The 18,655-nt window shown below is 43.1% G+C and overlaps 1 protein-coding gene across 1 annotated transcript in view; it reads left to right on the top strand.

Moving 5' to 3' along the window:
• LOC149289478 (G protein-coupled receptor 54-like) overlaps positions 1-13,902 on the top strand; it is a 128,121-nt gene extending 114,219 nt beyond the window's left edge. Inside the window, exons 4-5 of the mRNA XM_089490640.1 lie at positions 11,779-12,017; positions 13,546-13,902. Of these exons, the coding sequence (XP_089346766.1) occupies positions 11,779-12,017; positions 13,546-13,902 (596 nt within the window). The remainder of the gene's footprint in view (positions 1-11,778; positions 12,018-13,545) is intronic.
• Positions 13,903-18,655: the final 4,753 nt, after the last annotated feature.

Genomic DNA, 18,655 nt, shown 5'->3' with positions numbered 1-18,655 from the left:
GAAGAGAACTTCCTCTAATTTTTTGTCTTTAATTCGTTTTTCCTTTTTTTTTATTTTTATTTTTTTTAATTTTTTTTATAGTTTTTTAAACACTACACTACACTACACACACAACACAAAATTTGAAATGGATCCTCCTTTTGGGACTAAGGAGGGACAAGCTCCATCTACCACCGCCACCACCAGCACCACCACCAGCACCACCACCAGTTCTAAGATGCAGCCTTTGCGTCAGTCTAGTCGGCCAAGTAGGCCAAGCTCTCGCTTATCATTTGGGGAAGCATTGCTTGAAGGATCATCAAGTAAAGGAAAGGCACCAAAAGCAGGCAGTAGTAGTGCGGCTAGGCCCACAAGCTCTATGGTTTTTTACGGAAAGCCTAAAGCACCAGAAGCACGTTCAAAGTTAAAGGGTAGCACAAGTAGTACCAGCCCAGTGACTAAAAAGAAGTGCCTTTTGCCCCAAGCAGCATCTTCCCCATCCACCAGCAGCATGCAAGGTACCAAGCAGAGCCAAATTAGCAGCAAGACTCAGAGGGGTCCCAAACCAAAGCGATCTCATTCCTTTGTAGGGAAAACCACCACCACCACCACCCCCACCTCTACCACCACTAGTGCTGCGCCTACTGTTCCCACTGGTACCGCCAGTACCTCCTAGTACCTCTAGCAAGCCACCAAGTCCTTACAAAATTTTTGTAAAGACAGTTAGAGAGAGGGCTACACATAGTGGAACTCCACCTAGCGAGGTAGCAGATGAGCCTGAGACTGAGAGGCCAAGTGCAGAGTCTATTCTTCCTGCTCGCACTACTACTAGTCACGAGTCTCACGACGATATCAGTCTTAGCTCCAGCCTAGCAGGAATTCCATTCGATCTGGCTAATGAAGAGCTAGACTATGAGCCAGAGGAAGTAGAGGAGATGAGTGGTCAGGAATCAGATTCCTCAGGGAGCAGTGTCCAAATGACTAGTGCACAATTTTCCCCTGAGCCTCCACCTTCTCCGCTACGATCATCACCACCACCACCACCACCAGCAGCAGCAGCAAAACCTAGCAAATCTAAAGCAATTAGCAGTCCCACTATGGCCAGTACTGTTACCACCAGTCCCACCACCACTAGTTCTGCCTCTGTTCATCCACCCCGAGCAGTAGGAGCAGCACCCAAGGCACACTCCAAGGCTATGCGCGCCCCAATTTGGGAGCACTTTGAAAATGTTGAAGAAGGGCGCTATGGAAAGTGCAAACATTGTGGGAAGCTAATAAGCAGAGGGAAAGTGTCTGGCCATTTTACCAGTGCTAGCATGAAGCATCACCTCAGCACTCAACACAACGCTGTGCTATTGGGGAAAGATGCAGAGGGAAAACTTAGTGCAGGCAGCATAGCTGGTGGCCGTGGAAAAACCCCAACAGCTTCTTCTTCTGAGCCAATAGCAGCAGCAGCAGCAGCAGCAGCAGCAGCAACTAGTGCTGGCAGCCAGAGACCAAGGCAGGTTGGAGCACTGCATGTCCAGCCCACCCTGGAACAATTTGTGGCATTCCAATCCAAAAGGTCAATGCCAAACAGCAGGCCAATAAAGTAACGCGACTGATTGGTCAGTTCATTGCTGTTGGAGGGGCATCCTTCTCTATGATCGAAGGGGAGCCTTTCAAACAATTGATGGCGGCTGTGGCTCCACAATATACAGTTCCGTCACGTTCCACTTTCAGCAGGAACATTGTCCCCTCATTGTATCGGTCCTGTGTTGCAGCAGTGAAAGAGGAGCTTTCCAAGGCTGCTGGTCAGTCTGTTCATTTCACTACAGATTTGTGGAGTGCACCTAGCGGCCAGCATGCCTTTCTTTCTTTGACAGCACACTGGTGGCAGCCCGGTGTGTCTAAGGAAGCTGCTGCAGCAGGCTACCGATCTTTCCTTCTCCATGCAGAAGTGATGGATGAAAAGCACACTTCCCAAAACATTCTGCATGCGATGAGGAAAATGTTTAGCCTTTGGGTGGGAGCAGAGGCGGGCACCAATGTTGAAGTTGGTTTTGTGGTAACTGACGGAGGTGCCAATATGGTGAAAGCGCTGCGAGATGGTCATATTGTTGGTGTGCGCTGTGCAGCCCACATCATCCATCTTGTAGTGAAGGCAGCAATGTCAGAAGGAACTAATGTGGCAGCAGTAGTTCTGTCCCGCTGCAGAAAGATCGCTGGGCACTTTCACCATAGTGTTAAGGCTAGCCAACTTTTGAGGGAAGAGCAAGAGAGGTCAGGTCTTCCCGTACACTGCCTACGTCAGGATGTCAGTACACGGTGGAACTCCACGTTAGACATGCTCGAGAGGATTTTGGAGCAGCAGAGGGCAATCCATAATCTTGCCTCAGAGCACAATATTGGGATTACCTCTCCATTGAATAGGGAGGATTGGACAGTGATCGCCCAGCTAGTGGCAGTCCTTAAACCATTCAGGGATGCCACAGAAAATTTAAGCTCAAACACTGCCAGTCTGGCCCAGGTAATCCCAGTGTTCTCCCATCTAGGCAGCAAGATGGATGTGTTCCTTGGAAACCGTGAGGCTGTTCAAGGTGGCACTCTACATCCTGACATAGCAGCCATAGTCAGGAAGCTGAAGGATCTGCTAAAAGTACACCTTCGCAAACGAATGGAAGAGAGTCCCGAAATGATGCTAGCGTGCCTTTGCGATCCAAGAATTAAGGGAAAGCTAGCTTTGAAATTTAATGTTCTCAGTAGCTACCGGGAGCAATTGGTCAACAAGGTGCGTGACTGGCAGCGTAAAATGGGAATGCTGTCCGAGGAGGGAGAGGTGCAGGAGGAGGAAGAGATGATGTGGTCTGCTACTCCTAGCAGCAGCATCAGCAGCAGTGCCACAAGCAGCACAACAGAGCTGAGTGGAGCAGCTGCGTTTTGGGAAGAGGCACTTGGGAGTATAGTTGGACCATCTGACAGAGCTAGCAGCAGAAAGGAGAGTAGTGCTGCTGAAATGGTCAAACTTTACCTCTGTGAAGTTCCTTCTGCGCCTAATGTTGATCCTCTTAGCTACTGGGATGAAAAGAAGAGTGTGTGGCCTGCACTCTCATGGGTTGCGCAGCAGCTACTATCATGTCCGCCAACCACTGTTCAAAGTGAGCGCGTGTTTTCTATGACTGGAAACATACTGAGTCCACAGCGCTCACGCATGGCACCTCATCTGATGGAGCAGATTGCCTTCCTTAAATTCAATCTGCCCAAGTTGGGTTACCCAGCTCTTAGCTTGGAAAGTTAATTTTTTTTATCTGTAATGTTTAAGGTAGTTTCTCCCCCTGGTTGCACGTGTTTGCGGTGTGGCAACGTCTGCTACCTCCGCCGGTGTAGCCAATTTACGCTAGGGCCTAGTGTCTGAGTTCTGGAAGTCCGCTCCCAAACGCCATGGACTGACAGACTTTCATGCTTTGCCCTGGGGTGAAACAGGTGAGCGGGTCGTCAATTGCCCACTCATTCACCTTTTTCCTTTTCCAACGGTGCTGCTGGTGGTGGTGCCAGCATCTTTTGCCAGTTCGCTTCCTGGCTGAAATCATGCCTCAAATGTCCCTAATGGAGAGGGTAGTTTCTCCCCCTGGTTGCACTTGCTGCGGTGTGGCAATGCCTGCTACCTCCGCCGGTGTAGCCAATTTACGCTAGGGCCTAGTGTCTGAGTTCTGGAAGTCTGCTCCCAAACGCCAAGGACTGACAGTCTTTGGATGCTTTGCCCTGGGGTGAAACAGGTGAGCGGGTCGTCAATTGCCCACTCATTTGCCTTTTCCAATGCTGCTGCTGCTGCTGCTGGTGGTGCCAGCGTCTCTTCTCTGCCAGTTCGCTTCCTGGCTAGTGTCATGCCTTAAATGTCCCTAATGGAGAGGGTAGTTTCTCCCCCCCTGGTTGCACTTGCTGCGGTGTGGCAACGCCTGCTACCTCCGCCAATGTAGCCAGCTTACGCTAGGGCCTAGTGTCTGAGCTCTGGAAGTCTGCTGCCAAACGTCTAGGACTGACAGTGTTTGGATGCTTTGCTCTGGGGTGGAACAGGTGAGCGGGTCGCCAATTGCCCACTCATTCGCCTTACCCAATTCTGCTGCTGCTGCTGGTGGTGGTGCCAGCGTCTCTTCTCTGCCAGTTCGCTTCCTGGCTAGTGTCATGCCTTAAATGTCCCTAATGGTAAGGGCAGTTTCTCCCCCCTGGCTGCGTCTGTTTGCGGTGTGGCAACGCCTGCTACCTCCGCCGGAGTGGCCAGCTTACGCTAGGGCCTAGTGTCTGAGCTCTGGAAGTCTGCTGCCAAACGTCTAGGACTGACAGTGTTTGGGTGCTTTGCCCTGGGGTGAAACAGGTGAGTGGGTCGCCAATTGCCCACTCATTCGCCTTTCCCAATTCTGCTGCTGCTGCTGCTGCTGGTGGTGGTGCCAGCGTCTCTTCGATGCCAGTTCGCTTCCTGGCTAGTGTCATGCCTCAAATGTCCCTAATGGTAAGGGCAGTTTCTCCCCCCTGGCTGCCTCTGTCTGCGGTGTGGCAACGCCTGCTACCTCCGCCGGAGTGGCCAGCTTACGCTAGGGCCTTGTGTCTGAGCTCTGGAAGTCCGCTGCCAAACGTCTAGGACTGACAGTGTTTGGGTGCTTTGCCCTGGGGTGAAACAGGTGAGTGGGTCGCCAATTGCCCACTCATTCGCCTTTCCCAATTCTGCTGCTGCTGCTGGTGCCAGCGTCTCTTCGATGCCAGTTCGCTTCCTGGCTAGTGTCATGCCTCAAATGTCCCTAATGGTAAGGGCAGTTTCTCCCCCCTGGCTGCGTCTGTTTGCGGTGTGGCAACGCCTGCTACCTCCGCCGGAGTGGCCAGCTTACGCTAGGGCCTTGTGTCTGAGCTCTGGAAGTCCGCTGCCAAACGTCTAGGACTGACAGTGTTTGGATGCTTTGCTCTGGGGTGAAACAGGTGAGTGGGTCGCCAATTGCCCACTCATTCGCCTTTCCCATTTCCTTTTCCATTTCCATTTCATTATTTTCCTTCTGATACACAACCAACCAAACATAACACACACAATAACACAAATAACACAGTGACATAACACATAACACACATAACACATATAACACAATGACAAGTGACAACACACATAACACACATAACACATACACGTACAATGCAAAAATCACAAGGACCTTTCCTCTTGTTATTTGTCCTGGCCTTCATTTCTACACTCACTAGCATTAACGCTATAACTCACACTTCATACTATAACATTTTTCCATCCACATACCTGCCAACAGACCCAACTTTTTCAGGGACAGTCCTGCTTTTTTCCAGTCCTGTCCCATCTAATTTAGCTAAACTAGGTATGCAAATACACGTTGGTAGTTATAGCTCGGTAGGTAGCACTAGTATAAACATTAAATAAATATAATAAAGTACTAAATAATAAATCTAACTTTAAAATACATTTAAATAAACCCCTAATTTTTTTTTAAAACCCATTAAAATTAAATTATTATTTAGACATAATACATCTTTAACCAAAGCAGTGCACTGCTACTAATCTTAAACATAACCGTACATTAACCCTAAGCTATTTTTTAGTTCTTGTCCAACATTTTTCCATCCGCATACCTGCCAACACACCCAAGATTTTGGTGGACAGTCCTGCTTTTTTCCAGTCCTGTCCAGTAAAAGTTGGGTTGTTGCAAAGTATGCCATTGTAAATAGGTAGCAAATGTTAGGCATGTATTACAAGTGGTCCAAAATCAATTTAAAAATGTAAAATAATCCCTATTCTTTTATTAAACATCTATGGATGTGTGATTGTGTATGATAAACGGAGGCCAAGTTCCTTGGAGCATTTGTCTCTAGGTCATTTTGTGTACAGTACACCTCAGTACGTGTGTGCAACTCTATTGGTCGTTTCGGCAGGGGGCTGGCCTGCCATCAACGAATGAAGTGCGTTCTGCAATTCACTAGTTGATGCCAGACCAGCCCCCTGCCGAAACGACCAATAGAGTTGCACACACGTTCCTTCACGGCAGCTGCTGCTGCTCCGATGTGTTGTTAACCCCGTATTAACCCCTGCAAGGCAACCGGGAAGGAAACGAAGATTAAACGAGCACGAAGAATGTCCGCGAATATTCGCCCGAAGAGAAGACAGGAACGGGCGAATATTCGCGGAATACGAAGGTTTTTTCCCCCCCGAAGACGAGCACGAAGACGAGCACGAAGAGCCCCCTGGTGCCCAAGTCTAGTAAAAACTAGAGAAAATTAGAAAAAAAACCCTGATTTTTTTTACATTTTCCCTCTGAATCCTCATAAAATTAGGTAAAGTGATGGAAAATCCCCTCCAAATTTATCAATTCATATAGATTTTCCATACTTTCCCAGCACCAGGGACCATACTGTAAGGTGTAAATTTTTTGTATAATTTTTATGCCTATGGCTTAACGGGTTTGGGGGTTGTGAACGAGGGCAGGAGGGTTATACTGGCTAGATGTTATGCTAGGGCAATGGGATGTAAGGTTTTTAATTATTTTTTTTTATTATCATTTTTTTTATATTTTTATATTATTATTTTTTTTATTTTTTTTTTTTATATATTTTTTTTTACACAAAAATGGTTAGAGGTCCTCTTAGGGACCTCCTGAACATGCCAGTGATGTCACAATGACATCACAGCTCACATTAGTATTTTTTTATTCTTATTTTAATGATTTTTTTACTATAATTTTTTACATTAATAATTTTTTTTTCTGCTTTTCTGTTTCAGGACGGGAGGGGAAGTGAGAGACATGGTTTCTCACTCCCTTCCCCGCGATCCCCCTGCACTGATCACACTGTGATCTCTATGCAGGCTCTCACAGATGTGCATAGAGATCGCAGCGTCTGTGCCTCATTGGAGGACAAGATATCCCCTGCAGGGCATATCCTGTCCTCCGATGACCTACCGGGTTATGTCAGCGCGATCGGGCAGTTTGAAATGTAACAGCTTTCCGGCTTTCATGCCGGAAGCTGTTACAGCAGATCGGACAGCAGAAAGCCAGCGATGTATTTTTCCTGCGTTATTTTCTTGATGAAAAACGTTTTTTCTGGCGTTTTAGCCTTTCTCTGGAAATTGCTTTTTTGACCTAAGCAGTTTTTCCAGCCTTTACAAGTTAGAATTTTCACCCAGCTAAAAGGGATTAGGATAAATGGCAAGTATCTGCCCCCTCCTGATGTCATTTCCTTGGTAGAGTTCTACTTAAACACGCCCCAGCGGACCCTTTTTTCTCTTTTCTGTGGTTTGTAAGGCATGCTTTATTCCGAATGTCTGCTCCTCTAGGACGATTGGCCCCAAATGATGGTGCAAATTGCAAGGGATACTCACTAGTTGAATAAGCTTGGACACATCAAAGACAATTCTGGGTGCCATGCTGCTAATAAATTACACAGTGTACAAGCAGATAAAAGTTTTACCACAGTACTGGGAAAATGGCAGCTCTTCCTGGGTCCTGCCCCTATTTTTGTAACTGTGGAAAAAAAGCCATAAAAAACGCCAAGGCAAAACCCACACGGCGTTTTCATGGCGTTTTTCTCTCCCATAGACTTCTATTGGAGAAAAACGCAAAGATTTCCTTGCAAAAAACGCGTGTCAACATGCTGCGATTTTGAAAAACTGCCAGAGCCCAAAAAAGCAGTAAAACGCCAAAGAGGACTGAAAAAACGCCAAACAGAAAAACGCCAAGTGGATATGGCATTGTGCGATTTCCTATTGAAGAACAGCTAACATCTGGCCGCAGCGTTTTTTCACTAATGTCAAAAATGAATTGGCGTTATTATGGGCGTTTTTGCAAAAAAAAAAAAAAAAGTGGAAACCTAGCCTTACAGGCGTTTTTTGGATGTCCCGGTACGTCTATAGGGGATTGAAGGGGTTAAATCCCCTTTCTACATGCCTAAATGAATCGAGTTGCTGCCATGTGATTGGCTAGATTAGTTATTTGTGTTAACAAGCAATTGAACGGGTGTATCTAATAAAGTGGCCAGTGAGTGTTTATGTGTGTATGTGTATTTGTATTTTCTTTTTTAAAACAGTTCTACATTTTGCATAATGTGATATTTTCAGACAGCTGCATATTAGCCATTTGTATGTGTTCTGAGCTCAGGACACATACCCTGACTCCTTATTGTACTTCTTGTGGTGAGCAATAGACTGGTTCAAGTCTTCATCACCCACCTAGACACTTTGACTAATAAAAGTAAGTAGAGGAATTGACCTTGTTAGCAATGCCATAAATTCACTCTGTGTAGTGTTTGAACTAGGGAAGTCCCCCAAAATGTTATGACAACAGTGGTAGCCTTCAGGTCTGCGGATAAAGATGAATTGGAACAAAATGTAATAAAATTAAGTTTTCTTCAACGATCATCTACATCAGCTTTTACAGTACTGCAATTAATGTTTGAATTATTTTTCTCCAAGGGACTTCCCATTTATATAGGAGGAGCATCTTGCCTGTGTGACTAAACATGAGCTACCTAAATTTGTGTGAACATTGGTGGAAAAATTTTCTGTTTATGGGTAAATAGATAAGCTTAGTATATCCTTCCAGTGAAATATATATATATAAATCCACAGTAGAATCTACACAGTGGCACAGAGATCCAAAACGTGTGGCTATCCGAAGGGCCTTAGTGGCTCAGCTGCCAAGGTATCAATTATATTTGTGGGTATTGTCCAGCCACCTAGAAGTATTAAAAAAGAAAATTAAATGAAGCACCTCGAACCACCATTTGCCATCTAAACATTTAACATCTCTAAACACTACCTCTAAAAAGCATTACCCACAGTTACTTCTAATGCAAAATTACTTCTTTACTGATCAGAAAAGAATCACATAATACTTAAAAACTGTGTTTTATGGCAAAATAAGGAAAATATTATTACAGTATCTTCTCTGCCCACTTAATCTCCAGATTTTCTTTCCCCTGTTTATCTTCCTCCACAGCCTGCACAAAAACAACTATATTTCTGTTGTGCACTTCATGGCAAATTACTAATGCTTCACACACCCCAAATTCAATTCTTTACTGCTGCTGAATGATGCCTCTCAGTACAATTCAAATGATTTTAAGGGCTCTTCAAGTCAAATAACAGGGAAGGATGGGGAGAGTTGAAGTGGAGCATGGGTATGACAGAATAACTGATGAGCATTAGCAATCCTTAATTAGGAGCACAGAGCTACAATTGTCCACTTCAGGATTTTAATTAGTTATCTGCTTATTGGTTTTTAGGCTCCTAAAAATACTGCAAAGAATGCATTACAACTTATGTAAGTTAATTGGAAGATGATTACCCCCATCAACCAGAAAAATGTCACTAATTATGAATGTGTGCCTCATAACCAGTTAATAACCATATTTACCATAACCCCCTTAAACAGATGTTCTGTAGTATTCCATATATAGCAAAAGTCATTCTTACTTACCATAATTTTCATTTCCTGGCTATTTCCCATGGCAGCACCACTCATGGGTAGCTTCTACCTTCAGCCAATAGACCATATCTAACTGGATCAATAACCTATAAGATTCCTTGGTGATCTGAATTTCTGCAGTCATAGTACCTAGCTTTAGAAGACAAATATGGGAGGGAAGGAAAGTATGGTGAGTAAGAATCAATTTTGCTATTTCCTTGCTAACCATAGCAGTATTACATTGGTACAGGAGTGACTTCTAGTGACTTCTTCCTGAGGAGGGGAAACCATGGTCTCGTGGGTCAAAAGGGTAAGATCGTTATAACACTTGCACCTTCTGTCCGAATTTTCCTTAACATCCTGGGAACCAGGGGTATGGGTGGGAAGACTTAAGCCAGCTCAATGTTCAATGGGCATGTTAGCGCCTACATGGCTCAATGGTCAAAGTGTCTTAAGAAAAAGACTCTAATTCTTTGCTCTGGCAATAAGATCCACTTATGGCCACCCCCACAAGCATGTCAGATGATGAATTCTGGAGAGTGTCTACTCACCCTTTTCTACTCTGGATCAGCTCAGGAGGTCCGCCACAATGTTCTCCTTCTCTGCAAAGGACATGTATCCCGTCTGCAGTGCTTCCTCTGACACTCTCCTTACCACCCCATTCTGCCTTCTGCCATCACATCCCCCCAAATCCCTCTATCGCGGCTTCAACTTCCGCCTCTTCCTCTGACGGCGGGACCAACACTCGGGCCCCAGCACCCACTTCCTTGTCCCTCAGCCTACTCCTGCGGCACCCATGCATGCTGCACCCCCGAAAGGCAAACCAACCCCACCTTCCACGAGTCCACTAAGGCCCGCAACCCATCTAGAATCCCTGCAACAGAACTACTCCACTCCTGCACCACAGCAATCGCATCCCACTCCCCACCTTAATGGAGAAAGGGACCCAGTCTCAGTCTAAGACCCTGACCCCTTCTCTGCATGCCCCCTTTTCCCAGAACCCCCCATTGTGCCCTTTCATCTCACCCTGACCCCCACCCCAAGCAGCACAAAAGGCAGTGCCCAGACCAGCACCCCCTTGCTGCCCCGCGCACTCGCCTGGACCTTCCAGCACTGTTCCGTCCTGACTGGGCCCGGCTGTTCTGTCGGCCACGCTTCCTCCTTGTGCCGGCTCCAGACGACTCATCGCTTGGGGAACGCTTCGAATCACCACCCAAGCCTCAACTTGGCCCTCTATCTTTGGGAACCCGCTTGTTCCAGACCGCAATGCTGCTTCCCGGTGTGCTGCCGGCCTTGGAGCGGCCTGCCGCGTCACAGCCTACAACCAGCTGCTCCACCCCACCTCTGCGTGGAGAGGAAGAAGGAAAAAAAGGGAAGAAAAAACAAACAAACAAAAGCAGGAGAGAAAAGGCCCACGGACAACGGGTGACAGGGATAGACACAAACAACAAAATGGCACCTAACCTACTGCCACCCACCCCTTAAATACCCTCCATTAACCCCTCCCCTAATTTGCCGCCAGGCCTACTCAGCACCCAGTCAAGGGTCCACTTTGTATATAGTAAAGAAATGTACCAATTTCCCAATCCATTCATATACAGTTAGGAATATAGTCTTCTTCTTCCAGTAAAATCATTGTAGAACATTTAGCTCTGCCCCACATCTAGAGTCAGTGAGGAAAAAAACATAGGCTTCTTATACTTAAATATTTTCTTTACCCTCTAGACTTTTTCTCTGTTTGCAACCTGCTTTTCCCATTAGCCTTCTTCCATTTTACTGTTTGTATTTCCTGATTCTTACCACCTTTTTTTCCACCTACCAGCTAAACAAAGGAGAAAAACATCATGAGACACTTTGCTTCACCACCTTTCCTGATGGGTGCTAATATTCCATTGGTTGTCCTGGGCTCCTCTAGCCTAAATGTGACATTTGTAATGAACTGGCCTGATTTTGCAGTGGGGGAATGCTGCCACCCTGGGCCTCATGCCACTAGCCAACCTAGGCCAGAATACCTCACAGATTTAGCATGCGCCTTCTAGTGACTTAGGCACAATGGTATCTCAACCTGATACCTTGAGCAGAGCTCAGCTAAAATACATTGCCTAAAGTTACATTGTCAATGTCGAGGGTGCCAAGAGTCCTGCAAAGTGCAGGGAGGTGGCAAGTAGAACAAGAGACCTCTGTGCCAATAGAAGCACATATCTTGGCCACCAGATATAGTTGTAGCAAATTTAATACCTTAATGTAAACACTGGGTGAATGGGGGGACCAGATAATACAGATATATACATTAAGTTCATGTTCCTTTGGGTTTGTTTGTTTGGGTCATACCTTGTTATTTTCTCCTTTCCCACAGGTTCCTTCATTGTTTCTATTCCAGTTCCTATTTACAACAAGCTAACAGAGGGTTACTGGTTCGGACCTCAGATGTATTGCATTGAATCTTTCCCAACAATATCTCATGAGAAGGCTTTCATTCTCTACAACTTTCTGGTAGTGTACTTGCTCCCCCTGCTCACCATTTGCATCTGCTATTCTGCCATGGTCTATCACATGGGGCGACCTTCTGTGGAGCCAGTTGACAACAGTTACCAGGTAATTAGATCATATTCCATTTTAATACCCCACTGCAGAATACACAGTTAATGGGTGCAGCCAAGTGAAGTGTAAATTATAATACCCCCTAACATTTCAGGGGTTCAAAGCAGGACACTTGTGGTGGGGGATATGGCAAGGGGAAGATCTAGTCCCAGAAATAGGGCGAGGTGGTAGGTGAGACCATCCTACTGCCTTACCTTGCCACATTGTGTTCGTAGCGTTCCGAGGAGGCCACGTGTAGTCGGTGGGACAGCTACCCGGGACAGTGCCTGAAAATTTAGACCATTGGGTGATATGCATCATAATAGGAAGGGAAGCTGGGGGTTACTGCTGGAGGAATGCAGGGTACAGCTGATTCTTAAAAAAACAGCATGCATGAGCTGTGTAATTGCAAGAATCATGTTTGTACTAGAAGTACAGTTCTTTGAGATGTTACATGATATACCCCCATCCCTAAATGACTACCTCACCAATTAATCGTTTTGAACATATGTGTGGGGGCAACATCGTAATCTTTTACATAACATACCGGTAATTATTGTATAGAATCATTTTTGAGAATAAAAGAAATATACAGTCATTCTGTGACTAATAAATAAATTAAATAAATAAAAAAATAAATAAATGAAAGTATCAAAGAGAAAGGGAGTCTTCCTTCACTGTGCACAGTTTAAAATTAAACATAAGATTTTCTGCAGAATCCCCCATATGCATTTGCCCCTTTCTCCACTACCATGCTAATTGATGTATTGGCCATATATATCTCCTGAGATGTGATAGATTAATGACAAGCCAGCTCCTGCGCTGGCTTGAGTAACATTGCATGAGTGTGGCAGGCACACCCATGGCAGCTGATCAGTGGTGAGAATCATTGAATCACGGAGCAGAAGCTCTCTAGGGTAAGTATTTTATTTCTCCCTAAGGTGTTTTATTTTTTCATATTTTAAAGATTGCATAGTAAAGTGCTTATAAAGTAATTGAATATGCTTTTTGGCTTAGGCTGTCTAGAGCATTAAACTGTCCTGTTAACATTAAGCAAACTAGGAAACATCACAGGAGAAAACAAATTCCATTTAATTAAGCATGCAATCTTGCCAGAAGATATGTAGTCTATTATGTGTTGTCAAAAACTGAACTTTTTCACGAACAAAAAAAAATCAGGTAGACTAAGTAAAGCAGTATTTGACAGAGGAATTTGGATACATTTTGCTGTAAATTGCCAACGCTTTGAGTTGCTTCTCTGCCTTCCTCTGTCTGCCATGAGCATTCTAGTCAGTATGTATATTTGCATCTGTGTAACATGATTTGTGTTTGTTATATCAGCCTATATGTCATGTGGCTCTCTGTGTTACAGATTTAACAACATTGAAACAAAGTGCACCAATCTGAATTTACTTTCCTTATGGTGTTTTTCTCCCCAAATAATTGTTTTATACAATAGAGAACCTGTAGAATATTTATGTGATAGAAATAAAAACGCAAATAGCATCCTATTTTCTGTCAGTAATGGTCTCATGTATTGTAGGTACAACTCTTGGCTGAACGCTCGGAGGTAATGCGCACCAAGATTTCCCGTATGGTAGCTGTCATTGTCCTACTCTTTACTTTCTGCTGGGGCCCAATCCAGCTCTACATCCTTCTACAAGCCTTCAGTCCCACCTTCAAACGTGACTACTACACTTACAAAGTGAAGATTTGGGCCCACTGCATGTCCTATACCAATTCTTCTGTCAACCCTATCGTCTATGCCTTCATGGGTGCTAACTTTCGTAAGGCCTTTAACAAGGTCTTCCCATTTCTTTTTAAACAGAGGGTAGCCACCACTGGGGCAGCCAATGCTAATGTCAACACTGAGATGCATTTTGTATCCTCAGGCACTTAAAAAGCAAATATGTTTTTAGGCTTGTTTTTTGTTTGTTTTTGGGTTTTTTTTACTGGGGACAATTCTGTAATCTGCTACACAGAAACACAGGTTCACAAAACAATTGTGTTCAAATTCTTGTTGTGCAGAGACAGAAATCAACAGATTTTGTCGCAGGTGAAAGTATAGTATACAAAAAATGGGTGAGGACGTCAAAAAGGTATTGAATTTGGGAATGTTTGATCCATATTAGCCAATATATAAATTTCCCACACCCACATCCAAGCCAGTAAGTTGAATGCCTAAAGTACGTTTTTATAGAAATAAATATGGGTGATACCAAATGGTATATAGGCATTATGTAATATAAACAAACAACTGCAATATTTATAGAAAACAAGATTGCAAAAAGTAGCAAATATAATCAGCAACATAATGTTGAGCTCCTGAAAGCTTTATAAATATGAAGTCTAAAAAGAAAAAAGGGCTCTTCCCACAGGTCTTTCTAATTACAGTATAATTTAATAGAATCACTTGTGTTCCACATCTACTATCGACAGGATATCTTTATAGATGTTATAAGATTACCTTTTAAAAGGAGTCAGGAAACTATCTCATGAATTCTTAGTCTACAACCCCTCAAAATAGTGGATAGTGACAGGTGGGCAATATGGTCCTTGCCTCAATTGAAGGAAGATATTCTAAAAACCACCTGAAACTGCACACTGGATCACCATTCTCAAATGGGGGAAACCATGGAGGACATACATTGTGTAGATGTAGATGCATCTGTATAAAGATATTGGTATTGTATCAGTTAGGTATCACTTAGGAGATATTTCAGAGAACCTTTCATTCTCTACAAAATCGGTTAAAAGGACAGTATGCTGTCTCATGCAGCCCTGCCAACAAAGAATATGTGTTAAAGTATTATTATCCTGGGAAAAAAATACATCTTATGTTGCCCAATACTGCTGACTCTCTCCATGCATTTCCAGGGGGATAAAAATTGTATCATAGCTATCATATGCATTAAACTGTATGTAATGACTTGAGTGTCCTTTTATGCATAGGAAAAAACCTTTAACAAGTATAAGGACAACAGATTATGGCCAGAACAAAATTTAGAGGCAGGGTGTCAAGTACACATAAAGCATTGAAATTGTCTATTATGTTCATATATGGTTTGTGTATCATAATAAAAAGTGATTTTATAGGTTTAAGTGATTTTAAGCAATAGTTTTAAGCAAATATATCTGAAATGTTATAGTGAGTAAACCATATATTTAGGATTTGTTTTACATAACTAATCCAAATAAAAAAAGAATATCTAGCATTTCGTGCCCTGGCAGGTTACCCCTTTCATTACAGCAGTATTAACTCGTAGCTTCTGAACGCATACTCCCAATGCCTGTTCATGTGCATATGGTGACATTCACATCTACATATGCCCACCCGTCATGTTGGATAAGCAACTGCAGGGAAAGAAAATAAAACACTGATTTATTTGCAAAAAGTACAGGCACCATGAATCAAAACAGCGTGAATCAGTGATCCGTTAAAAAATAAGGAACACCAATTGTAGGATTTTAATCGCATTTTAATCACCTTAGCTTTAGTGGCGTGCAGTTGTTAAATAAATGGGGGCTTTGCAAACACAGGTAGGTCTATTCGCTAAACAGTAAGATTCAAGTAGAAAAATAAAAAATTCACCCAGCAACATGCAAATTCATTAACTCATGAGTTGCAAATATGAGTTAGAGTTATCCTCACTAAAACCACTCACCTTAACAAAATCATAAGTAATTAATTTTTTTAAGTAAAGAAACGTGGATACAGAATGGAGGTTAATGTGATGGGTCAGTGCCTCCCTTAGGGTATTTTATAATAAGTCAACCATGAAAAAGGATAGATGGAGCCTGTACTCTAGACTGTAAGCTCGTTTGAGCAGGGCCCTCCTCACCTGTTAGTCTCTGTTATTCAATTTGTTATGTTACGTACTACTTATGTCCTGTCTACCCATTGTACAGCTCTACGGAATTTGATGGCGCTATATAAAACAATAAATAATAATAATAATACCTCACAGGAGCAATCCCCTTTGCTTGATGTGGTACCCAAATTTATTTTTTAATTATTTCAATAATTTTTTTAAATATGTATATACTTATGGGTGTATTTTATTAATATCGCAAATTTCATGCAAGTCCATATATGTTTTCATACAACTAAAGAAGTTGTGAGCAATTAGCATGCAAGAGCATTCAAACTCAGTCCAATCTAATCATTCAACTCTTAAATGGAATTAATACTCTACTTCCTAGTAAAAAAAAAAAAAGACTAGTTAGAGATGCTAATATGCAAATAAGATATTTATCATATGATCTGAGTTATTCATCTGCCTGTCAGTTTGTGTTGTTATTGAAGCAATGTACAGTATATAGAAAGCATAAAGAAACTGCTTAGAAACAAATAAGATATTAGAAATAATAAGATATTGTACGTGGTTTTTAATCACACAATGACTAATCTATTACATTATTTAGTACAAACCTGTAAGATTTCATGATACTTTTTAATGTACCAGCAAATTCCTTAACACCAGTACAAGGAACAAAAATACAAAAGTTACATTAATGTAAGTAAGCATAAAATGTACTGGTGCAGAAAATGTACAGGGTTTGTATATTTAAAAATATTTTCTGCAAAAACACATGATTTAGTCTGGGGATTTCAGTATCTAGAAATTATTAAACTCACCAAGATTCCTTGATGTGCCCCTCCAAACCACTGTGTCTCTAAAATGTTTACAATGACTATACTCTGACTTTGACTCCCACATCGCTACATTTTTTATATAAATCAGAAGCACATGTAAGGGCTGGCCCCAACAGTGCATGTGCTACAATAAACAACTGTAAAAGTCTGATATATGTTCATGGGGAGCCTTGAATTCATTTTCTGAGTTTTATCTGTCATTATGAATGATATGTAATACCTATTTAATAAAGCTGGTATCATATACTTTCAGACATGTTTTGGAAATATATTTTTAATTAGGGTTTTGAAAGGGATAAATGTCTGGCTTTTCAATTGCATATATTTTATATTTTTATCTACACTTTTAATAGTAACCCAGGTTACTGTCACAAGCAACATGGCATAGAATTATGGAGGGCTACAGCAAAATTGACACATATGATAGATGCAAACTCAACATAGCATTGCACTGAGGCAGCAAAGGAAGCTTTTATTTTCCATTCAGCCTACATGTTTGCAATAAATGGACTGCATAGCAAGCAGTGGAGGGCTGGCAGCCTACGGCCATACCTGGGAACGCCTTAGCGCTGGCTACCTAGAGCCTTCCCTTGCAGGACGCGGCCAGGACTGCCCGCTGGCATCAGTGGCCGGTCCCTTTGACATTGGTGGGGGGTCCTGTTGACACTGATGAAAACACCCCCATTTAAAGAGGAAATGGGCAGGGAGCGAGGTGTGTCAAGACCCTGCTCCCGCAACCCGGAGGACTCAGGTGTCACCCGGAGATCTTCGGGTTTGACCAGGAATCCAGGTATGCCTACGACCTGGGGGGCAAGTCTAGTAGTGGCCCATTGCGCCACTGAATCAGCCCACCACCCATGCCCATCTTTTGCTGATTTTCTAACACATATTGATGTAATGTGATGGGATCGGAAATACATCAGTACACTAAAAAAAGTAATCCTACACAGGATGCCTGAAGCCACAATTTAGTGCCACTAATCCTTTTTAATAAAATATGCAGATTGAAATAGAGTAAATAACACAAAACCTTTACTTTTCCTGAATTCTGGGCCTAGAAAGTTTTGTCCTCAAAGTGATTACAAATTCAGGAGTGTGTTTTATCTCTGGATAAAATAGTTCAGTTTATTCCTACAGAAAGTAAAGTGACAGGAAACACATGACCAAAAACACACACCAGGACAGGCTCTGCCACACCGATACCCACATCCGGATGGGCTAAGCTACAACAGTTTTTTTTTTTAAAAAGTATTTTCCACACTGCTTTGTCGTTGACCCCCCCTTTTGTGTTTTTGCCCATTGTGTATCGCCCCAGCCAGGACTATGTGTATTTATGCCCCCAGCCTGCCCCTCCCTTTAGTATTGATTTATGTAATGGCCCCAGATGCCCCCTTGTGTATTGATACCACCAGCACAGATAAAATGCTGCCCTGCAGTATGGGGGATGTATATCTGACTAATTGGTTCCCTTTCATGAGTCTATACATCCCCCATACTGCAGGGCAGCCTTTTATCTGGGTTAGTCAGCAATATGTAAAAGTTATACGTGTCCTGGAAAACATGGCCAATGTTTCATGGTCACCCTAATGCCTCCACACCCTTGTGTATTGTTCCCAGCTAGCCCCACATTGTCTATTTATCCAACCACCTAGCTCTCCCTTTAGTATTGATTTATGTGATGCCACCAGCCAGCACCCTCTTGTGATTTAATGCCCCCACACCCTTGCATATTGCCCCCCCCTTTAGTATCATGTCAGCCCTGGCACACAGATTTCATCCACAAAGGGGGAGGTAGATAGTGAGAAGGGAATATTGAAATGATGGATGATTTGTGTGAATGAATGAGATAATTAATTGTGTGGATGGACTGTGTGAATGAGTGAGAGTGTGAATAAATGTGTGGCTAAATTGTGTGAATGACAGAATTAATGAATGAATGTGTATGAATGAGAGAATGAATGAAGTAATGTGTGGATGAATTGCTTGAATGGTTTTT

The sequence above is a fragment of the Sceloporus occidentalis genome, unplaced genomic scaffold (assembly GCF_023333645.1).
Source record: "Sceloporus occidentalis isolate IW3139 unplaced genomic scaffold, rSceOcc1.0.p SCAF_45, whole genome shotgun sequence".
NCBI classification, from domain to species: domain Eukaryota; kingdom Metazoa; phylum Chordata; class Lepidosauria; order Squamata; family Phrynosomatidae; genus Sceloporus; species Sceloporus occidentalis.
The sequence above is the reverse complement of the archived record's forward strand: the minus strand, read 5'-3'. Positions and strand labels throughout refer to the sequence as shown.